Genomic DNA, 9,996 nt, shown 5'->3' on the forward strand with positions numbered 1-9,996 from the left:
GAATTTGTCATTACACCAAGGAGCAGATGCATGTAGGGGCAATCAGGGTCGGTCGCCCCCGAGTACCGAATTCTTTTGGTGTGTCTATATGTTAAATTTTGACGTGTTGCCCTCGCTTCTTGAACTGTTTCTAAAATTTTTAATGTTCCACACTCATCAAATAATTTATTTGACCCGCTACTGATCACAACACCCATTTCTCATCATTTGTGAACTTTTTTAACGGCGGTTAGGAGTCACTGACAGGAGTCCGAACGAGATGTCGGAACCCACCCGCCCGATCACTTCCTAACACGAACATCACAGTCATACCACCCTTTCAGGAGGAAACCCTCACGATGGATCCATACAGGCATCGCGTGTGGTAAAACTCTCTCGTAAGGCTCGAACGCAAGCAAGACGTTAGACCACAGAGAGCTATGAAATTGGCGGATAAACTTAACCGGGTTCAAACTATTGTTTACCATCGAGACCAATGAAATTGACTATCAATTGTTTACCACTCTCGTATATTTCAGATCTCACCGGTCTCACCGGGTTTAAATGTTATTGAAAAGCAACTAACTGATCTTTTCTACTAACCTATCACTTCAAGTTTGCACTCAAGCTATTCATCCCTTAAATTACGTTTGTTCATTTCTCTAAGCATGATGATTCTAGCTCAAGTTTAGGGTGATCATTATTCTCTTGTGAAAAAAATATAGTTGGACGTGTAAATTGCATTGCAATTGCAATTTTTTTTTTTTTTTTTTTTTTTTTTTTTTTTTTTTTGCAATTTAACGATTTAAATCTAAAATTAAGAATAAATTTTTTTTTTTTACCTCCAGTATCAATTTTCATTTGTAAAATTCGCTACGTCTACGTATACGTCACTCAACTCAAATCACTTAACCACCAGTCACTCAATTTCAAGATCCCTAACTGAAAACACCTAGGGTTTACATTTCCCCCAATTTCAATTTCAATTTCAATTTCAACTTCAATTTCAGTTTCAGATAACATGAAGGTCCATCCAGCTCCAATTAGACGAAACATCACCGTCCGTTACGATTTCCGTACCAATTCCACTTCCACCGCCACAAACTGCCGCCAAAAAAAGCTCCGGCGACTGCCTCACATCTTCGCAAAGGTTCTCGAACTTCCGTTCTACTCCGACGCCGATGTTTCAATTCACGAAACGTCAGATTCGTTAAAATTCGTTGTTGATACTGATGATGAGATCGGTACGGATATTGCTGCTCATACGATTGAGATATGTCCTGGTGTAACGAAAGTTGTTGTGAGTGTTACACGTGGCGGTGGTGGAGGCGATCGTGATGTGATGGAGGTTGATTTGTGGCGGTTTAGGTTACCTGAATCTACGCAGCCGGAGTTAGCTACGGCTGTGTATGGTGATGGAGAGCTTGTGGTTACTGTACCTAAGGATGTTGTGATGAATCAGGAGGTTTGGAGTGAAGGTAATGGAACTGGACAGTTTGTTTTGGTACAGTAGTATTTGAATTAGTTGATATGTTTATGTTGTTTGAATTTTGTTAACTGTTTCTGTTAAGTTCAATTAATCAAATGTTGTTATTAGGCTGATTATAATTAAATCGATTAATCGTCTTCAATGAGTATGTTTGGCATGTTTTTGCTGTCTTGATGATGATAAGATATACTATAGTTTAGACCACTCACTGTTGTAATATCAAAAATTAACTTATTAACTGCCACATCAGAATGAACTACTGAGCCAATAATGAACCATGTCAATTGTGACTGCAGGACTGACCAACTCAAACAAACACATACACACACAAACACTAGTCTTGGTATAGTCTTTGTGTGGGACAGTTAGCTCAAAACGAACCGAAAGATGGGACAGTGCCAACTGCCATTGGCACCGTCTTGGAGACGAAAGAGATGGAAGGCTAAGATGGAACCATAAGGGGAGATCTCATTAGTTTAGAGTGTAATGTTTAACTTGTGAGCTCCGAATCACGTAACGTGCCAATTATAAGAATGTCCTTTTCTAGAATAAGAAAGTTATAGGCTTCAGCATAAAAGGTTCTCCCATATAACACACACGTGCTATTAGGTAGCAGTGTGTGGCCAAAAGACGATTATGCTATAGAAACAGTACCAAGTTTTCCCAGTAATTTAAGAAAAGAAAAGAAAAGAGAATAACTAGTTTGATATACTTCACTATCTACATTCTCTTCACATAATCACATAAAGTAAATGCGACTGTAAGTCCATAACCATCTGTTCATGTCTACTTGCATCAAACATCACTAGCTAGAGAGTAAAAGATATAAATGAATATCATACACCCACCTATTGATTCAGACCTACTAGTATTTTGTCTATTTTGCTGTTTATAGCCTTGGCCCGTTTCTATTTCGACTGTCCCAACTCGTATGAGATTTTTCAAGTATGACCAGCGCTTTTTTAGTCTGTTGGATGTTACTACAACTAATACTTCTTTTGCCTTGAGTATACAACAACAACATTACCCAATTCCACTAAAGTGGAGTATGGGGAGGTTAGATGTAGACCATCCTTTCCTCTACCCTAAAGTAAAAGGAAAGTCATTCTTCTACCCAGGATACCTATCGGTCCCCAGGTAGAGGAAGTCGTCCCTCCCTATTCTGTAGAGCAGAGAGGCTGCTTCTTAGGGACCTCCGACCAGAAAGAACCATGAAATCCGATATGTGAAGTAAAAATATACAAATAAAGTTGATAAAATAGAAACTTTACCATGAATAATGTATACTCCAATACGATATATATAGGTAAATAAAGCATATAACAATATAATGTAATATAACATATATGAAAATATGTGAGTGTCAAATATGCAAGTATAACAAGTCATGTAAGTACAATAAGCATACGTAAACATGTTGGTAAGAAGCATGTAGGTATAATATGTAGTATAAAATAGATGGTATACTATGTAGGCATAAACAAATAAGTATACTATGTTAGCATAAAAACATGTGATATGTAAGTTCGTATAAATTAATTGCTATATAATGTAATACAAACATGTAACCATATAGTGCAATAAAGCATGTGAATATGCTACAATAAGTATAGATATATTATATATCAATAAAACATGTCCAGCCAAAACGTAAAGTCCCACGAAAGAAAAAAAAATTAAAAAATAATTAAAAAATAATAATAATAATAATAATAATAATAATAATAATAAAATAGTAAAGACATATATGAAGTGCACACAAGCAAGTAGGCAAGAAATATAATATAAATATATAAAATAGGTAAACACCATGTAGAACCTATTCATCTATTCTAATTCTACTCCTCCACAAGTTCCTATCAGAAGTCATGTCCTCGGTCAATAAGAGTTCCTTCATGTCAAGCTTCAATCTATCCTCCAACCTACGTTTGAGTCTATCCCTTCTCCTTACGCCCCCAACAACAAGGGTCTCGACTCTCCTAACCGGGGCTAAAAGTGGGCGCCTCATAACATGCCCGAACCATCTAAGTCGTCCTTCCCTCAACTTGTTGGTTATGTTCCCAACTTCCAAGTTCTCCCTAAAAACTCCATTTGGTATCATATCTAGCATGGTCTTGCCACACGTCCACCTAAGCATCCTCATTTCTGCCACCTCCATCCTCCTCTCTTGAGCTTTCGTCATTGGCCAACACTCTGAGCCGTACAACATGGCCGGTCTGATTGCGACCTTGAAAAATTTCCCTTTCAATTTAAGGGGTACCTTCTTGTCGCACAACACCCCTTTCGCTGCCCTCCACTTCAACCATCCTACTCGTATACGATGCGTCACGTCCTCATCTATCCTTCCCGATTTGTGAAGCATCGAGCCTAAATATCTAAAGGACTCTTGTGGGGGTAAAATCTGATCCCCAATTCTGACATCCACTAAATCCTCTTGTTCTTCTTCGCTCGTCTTGAAATCGCATCTAAGGTACTCCGATTTAAGTCTGCTAATCCGTAGGCCATTTGATTCTAGTGCAGTCCTCCATTGCTCTAGCCTTTTGTTAAGCTCCTCCTGGGAATCCGAAACTAAAACAATATCGTCGGCGAATATTAGGCACCATGGGATGTTATCTTGTATCCTTTTAGTTAGTTCGTCTAGGATCAAAGCGAAAAGATATGGGCTAAGGGCCGATCCCTGATGTAAACCTACCTCAACAGGGAAAAACTCAGTGTTTCCTACTGCCGTGCGTACGCGAGTCTTCGCCCCATCGTACATATCTCTAATGGTTCTTATATATCTACTTGGGACACCCCTAGCGTTAAGAGTCTTCCAAATCAGCTCGCGCGGGACACGGTCATAAGCCTTTTCCAGGTCTAAGAACGCCATGTGTAGGTTCTTTTGTTTTTCCTTATACTTCTCCATAAGGCTTCTAACGATGTGAATTGCCTCAGTCGACGAGCGTCCTGGCATGAAACCGAATTGGTTCTCTGAAACCTTTGTCTCGCGTCGGAGCCTCGTCTCAATCACTCTCTCCCAAAGCTTCATAGTATGACTAAGTAACTTTATGCCTCTGTAATTACTACATATTTGTGCATCTCCCTTGTTCTTGTAAATGGGGATGACCTCACTGAGTCTCCATTCCATAGGCATCTTTGCGCTTCTAAACGTCGTGTTGAAAAGGTTTGTCAACCATCTAACCCCATCGCCTCCTAGGCACCTCCACGCCTCAATCGGGATTTGGTCTGGTCCTACTGCTTTGTTTCTCCCCATCTTTCGTAGGGCTGATCTAACTTCCTCCTGGTTAATCCTCGTGCAGAAACAGTTGTTTTGATATTCACGAACCTCGTGGAGTTCCTCGTTCCGCTCTGTTCTTTCCCTACCAAAAAAGGGATGCAAAATACTCTTCCCATCTTTTCTTAATAAGGTCTTCTCTCACTATACTTTGACCCGCTTCATCCTTGATATATTTGACGTTAACTAAGTCCCTGCCTCTTCGCTCCCTAGCTTTAGCTATTCTATATATGTCATTGGCTCCCTCTTTAGAGTCTAATTTCCTATATAAATCTTCATAAGCTTTGTCTTTTGCAATTGCTACGGCCTTCTTTGCTTCTCTTTTAGCTTCTTTATATCTTTCTTCTACCCTAGTTCTCTCTGCAGGTGTCCCTTCTCCAAAAGTAATGAGCTCCCTAAACCTCGCCTGCTTTAACGCGACTTTCGTTTGGACATCGTCACTAAGCCACCACGATTCTCTACTACTCTTATGGGCTCTCGATGTCCCTAATGCCATCCCTAAAGCTTCTTTTGCCACCTCTCTGATAGTGGACGCCATGCGGTTCCATAACTGGTCAACGTCAGCAGGGGCTACGTTATCCCCTTCTACACTCAATCTATCGGCCACAGTTCTAAAAGTCTCTGCCTTCGCTCCATGTAGGTTCTTCCAAAGGATTCTATGTTGCACAACCTTAGCCCTCCTACGAACTCTTCCCCGGGTAACTAGGTCCATGATCAGCAATCTGTGCTGGGAGGAGCACGTATATGCTGGAAGGACCTTACAGTCCCTACATGTCCTAAGTTCCCCTTTACGAAGGAGCAAAAAGTCAATCTGGGTGCAACAGCCCCCGCTATAAAAAGTGGCTAACTGAGCATCCCTCTTCTTGAAAAAAGAGTTAGCTACAACCAACTCGTGGGCAATGGCAAACTCAAGGGTTGAGCGCCCTTCTTCATTTCTAGGACCAAACCCAAAACCCCCATGGGCTCCCTCGTAACCTTCTGCCTCCACTCCTATGTGTCCATTCAGATCACCCCCTATAATTAGTCGATGATCCGCTGGGCACCCCCTCACTACCTCATCTAACAATTCCCAAAAACTCTTCTTTTCCGCATCACTTAAACCCGCATGAGGTGCGTACGCGCTAATGACCGTGAAAGTTTCCTCCTTAATAATTAGACTAACCGACATAATCCTATCGCTAAACCTACCCACGTCAACAACGTTATCCTTATGTAGATTTCCCAAAAAGATACCTACCCCGTTCCGTGCTATCCTAGAACTCGAGTACCACAACCTATAGTCCTTAATATCTACCGCCCCTTCACCCTTCCATCTAGTCTCTTGAACACACCCTATGTCCACATTACTCTTGATAAAGGTATCAACGAGTTCAATCCTCTTGCCCGTCAAGGTTCCTATATTCCAACTACCCACTCTAATCTTACCAAGGGTGGCTACCCTACTACCGCCTCTATCCCCTCTAGGCCTACCCACCCCTAAACTAGGAGGACATGACCTCAAGTGACCATAGGTATGCGTAAGATCTATATTAACCTATACACCAAAAGATGACCTAAGTAAAAGCTAAAATATGACTATGTTAAATAAGTATTTATAGTTACCTACACTATTAAAAACAGAAGATAAATAGAAATAGATGTAAGTTATAGCTAATATAGATTTCAAAATGGAAAGCAAAAATAACAGTAATATCTATATCTATATCTATATAAATATGATATAAATATATGAATATATATAACAATGATATATATATATATATAGATAAGGGTTTACTCCTAATATATATAAGTATAGGCAGGAATCAGCAAGCAATTAACACAAAGATAGATCGAGAGAGAGAAACGTAACCGGCCGGAAAGATAAATTTCCGGTTACAAGCAGCGGCGGCGGCCGGCGGGAGAATTGTGTGAAGCACAGGGTGGTAATTTCCTATGCGAAGAAACGATCTTGGGCCAGGTATGAGGTCTGTGATTGTTCGGTCGCCGGAAATTGGCCGGAAAAGCTTGTAAATTGACCGGAAAAAGTCACATACGACGGTCGTTCTTGGCGGCGCGTGGGGTCTCCGTCACCGGCGAGAGTGGTCTCGTTCTGATCGTTAGCTATAAACAGGTTAAATGAAAGTGGTGGTGTCTTTTTAAAATCAACAGGTTTGAAGAATTTTGACAAGCAAGATAAATGCACTCTTGGTAATTTTTGTGTACGTTGGGAGAAAAAATGGGAACAGTTTTGCCTTGAGTATCTAGCATGTAATGATGTTCAAAAAGTGGCTGAGGTATTCATTAATTCTATGTATGTTTCAGACTCATTTTAAAGAATCCCTATCTAAAGTAGGTTGCGTTGCACCATTGATGTTGATTGTTACTAACACATTCAGAATGCATGCTCTATAACATTTTAAACAACCACTTAAACTATCTTATCTAAAAGTCAGCCTGGGGCCTAATTACTTGGCGTCATGCATGGGTCGGAGATATCGTTATTTGTTGATCATTACTTCTAGTGTGTATATGTTACTTGGTAGTTTTTATCTTTTCTTATATGTGTCAAAGTGGGTAGGTTGGGTAAGTTGTTTATATTTCAGTTTTAATCTTAGATGTGTCTATTTGGGTAGGTTGGGTAAGCTGTTTATATTTTAGTTTTGTCTTAGAGGTGTCAAAATGGGTAGGTTGGGTAACTAAGGTGAGTTTTATATTATGTATGTTAAAAGATTATTAAAATGACTAATGTGTCAAAATATCTGTTCTTAATGTCGTCGTAATGATATAACAACAAGAACAACAACAACAACAAAACCCAAAATGGTGTATGGGGGAGGTGAGATGTAGACAATCCTTCCCTATCCGAGAATAAAAACAAGTCATTTCTCCACCTAAAGTGAAACACTCTCAAAAGTAGAGAAAGTCATCCATCTCTCTATTCGATGGATAAAGAGATTGCTTCCGAGTGGACCTCCAGCCAATAAGTAGGATTTTTTTTTTTAAAAAAAAAATAGTAAAATAAAATTGAGACGCCATGAAAATGGTCGAATCAAATTTCCATGGGTTTAAATCCTTAATGAAATTCAATTTAAGCTCTAAACGGCAGTTAAGGCGCCAATAAATCGACGCTTGCTGGTTGACTCAAAATAAATAAACGGCAGTCGGCGTAATGATAGTCTTTTACTATTATCAGATTAATCTTGAACAGTCAGTAACTACTTGTTAATTACATCTCTTGTATATGATCAAAACATACGGCATAAACTTTGTGTTACTTTAAATTTCTAAAAGACAAAATTGCTGAAATAATCCCTGTGGTTTGTACCAAAACGCTGGTTTAGTCCCTGTGCTTTTTTTTTGATGGATTTGGTCCCGGTGGTTTGTAAAAGTTGCTGATTTAGTCCCTCTGACCGACGGCCGCCAAAAAATGCCGTTAACTCCAGTCATGTGCCAGACATGTGAGGGTATTTTCGTCAGTTTCTTTCATTTATTAGCAAAATTGCTGAAATGGTCCCTGTGGTTTGTACAAAAATTGCTGAATTGGTCCCTGTGATTTGTACTAAAGTTGCTGAATTGGTCCCTGTGATTTGTACCAAATCACAAACTCCATAATTAACACAAATTCATGATCTGTACATTTCAGCTATATTCATAAATATATATAAATAATACTCTGTAATATTGTTCCTGTAAACACAAATATAAATTAAACGCCACCAAATTCATCAAAATCAATAATAAAAAGACTGTTAGTATTTGACATTTTATTCTTCATTGGAACTCCTTTACAATCGACACATTCACACACAAATACATAGAGAACCTGTTAAACTTTTTTGCTTCTAAAATGAAATCAAATTAATAATAAACCCATTTAATTTCAAACCCATTTTCAATTAAGATCTGCAATCAGACATCAGATCTGAAATCAAAGATCGATTGTTGCTACAAATCTGAAAAGCGATAAGATCTACAAATTTGAAACTCGATTGTTGCAGCTCTCGTCAGAGAAAACGAACGTTCGCCGGAGATGGTGACGGTGGTGGAAGTGAATTTAATTAATTTCAGATTAATGAGCTAAGGATGAAGATGAGAGGAAAAGGAGGGCGGTGGTGGAAGTGAATTTAATTAATTTATGTTTGGTGTTGATTAGGATTTGATTATTTGATTTTAATAAGTTCTTGTAATGTTTAATGGAAATGAATTTGGTGTTCTTGAGAGTTTTAATTTTCCAGATCTGTTGGTTATTTTCCAGATCTGTTGGTGCCGGCGGTTTTCGATTGAAGGTATCAACTTAGTAATTTGCAATTGAATGTGAAAATGGTGGATTTGAGTATAATTTAGAGTTTATAGTTTGTATATTTATCTGAGTACGAAACCCAGATTCATATTCGATTTTTTTTATAAATTTTTTTTGCATATATGAAATTATATTTATTAATTGGTTTGAATAATATGAATAGATTTTGAAGAATCTGATGTGAATTTGAGTATAATTTAGAGTTTATAGTTTGTAGGTTTATTAAAATGAATTTAGGGTTTGTTCATGTTTTTTTGGCGATAAAGATGAAGGTGAGGAAGAAAACATTTTTAGAGTAAAGATTTCAGCAATTTTTTTACAAAGCACGGGGACCATTTTAGCAATTTTGGTACAAACCACAAGGACGATTTCAGCAATTTTTTAAATAAAGGAAAGAAACTGACGAAAATACCCTCACATGTCTGGCACATGACTGGAGTTAACGGCATTTTTTGACGGCCGTCGGTCAGAGGGACTAAATCAGCAACTTTTACAAACCACCGGGACCAAATCCATCAAAAAAAAAGCACAGGGACTAAACCAGCGTTTTGGTACAAATCACAGGGACTATTTCAGCAATTTTGTCTTTCTAAAATATAACTTCTTTCTGTTAGAAGTATTCTGTATGATTGTATGTAGGACCGTCTCTATCCTCACTGATCGCTTTCCAAGATGCTCTTGATCAATCATTTATGGTACTGTTCACGACAACTTACCGGCTTTTATGCTCTTCTCAAGCATGCACATGGAGGTATGGATTCCTTTTCATTGGTTTCTTAGTTCTTTTACATTGTTAAAAAGTTTCAACCTTTAACTTCTTACGGTACATAAAAAGGATTCTTGATTGTACCCGATTGATTGCAACCAACCACCATTAGAAATTAACTTAAATCTGTACTGATGTTATGAACGACGCACAACAAGAAACATATAAACCCTAATAAGAAATCAAGAATGCCAAACTCAAAAGAT

The 9,996-nt window shown here is 38.4% G+C and overlaps 2 protein-coding genes across 2 annotated transcripts; one reads left to right on the forward strand and one right to left on the reverse strand.

The window, feature by feature from the left end:
- Window positions 1–835: 835 nt before the first annotated feature.
- Window positions 836–2,116, forward strand: LOC139877575 (uncharacterized). Its single transcript, XM_071865012.1, has 2 exons — window positions 836–1,457; window positions 1,765–2,116. The coding sequence occupies exons 1-2, from the start codon at window positions 1,001–1,003 to the stop codon at window positions 1,815–1,817; spliced, it is 510 nt and encodes a 169-aa protein (XP_071721113.1). The 5' UTR covers window positions 836–1,000; the 3' UTR covers window positions 1,818–2,116.
- A 2,711-nt stretch (window positions 2,117–4,827) lies between these two features.
- On the reverse strand, window positions 4,828–9,771 carry LOC139874657 (uncharacterized). Its single transcript, XM_071862062.1, has 5 exons — window positions 9,741–9,771; window positions 8,397–8,411; window positions 8,252–8,304; window positions 5,144–6,276; window positions 4,828–5,005 (listed from the first exon to the last, which is right to left on the reverse strand). The coding sequence occupies exons 1-5, from the start codon at window positions 9,769–9,771 to the stop codon at window positions 4,828–4,830; spliced, it is 1,410 nt and encodes a 469-aa protein (XP_071718163.1).
- Window positions 9,772–9,996: the final 225 nt, after the last annotated feature.

Source organism: Rutidosis leptorrhynchoides, chromosome 11, assembly GCF_046630445.1.
Source record: "Rutidosis leptorrhynchoides isolate AG116_Rl617_1_P2 chromosome 11, CSIRO_AGI_Rlap_v1, whole genome shotgun sequence".
Taxonomy (NCBI): Eukaryota; Viridiplantae; Streptophyta; class Magnoliopsida; order Asterales; family Asteraceae; genus Rutidosis; species Rutidosis leptorrhynchoides.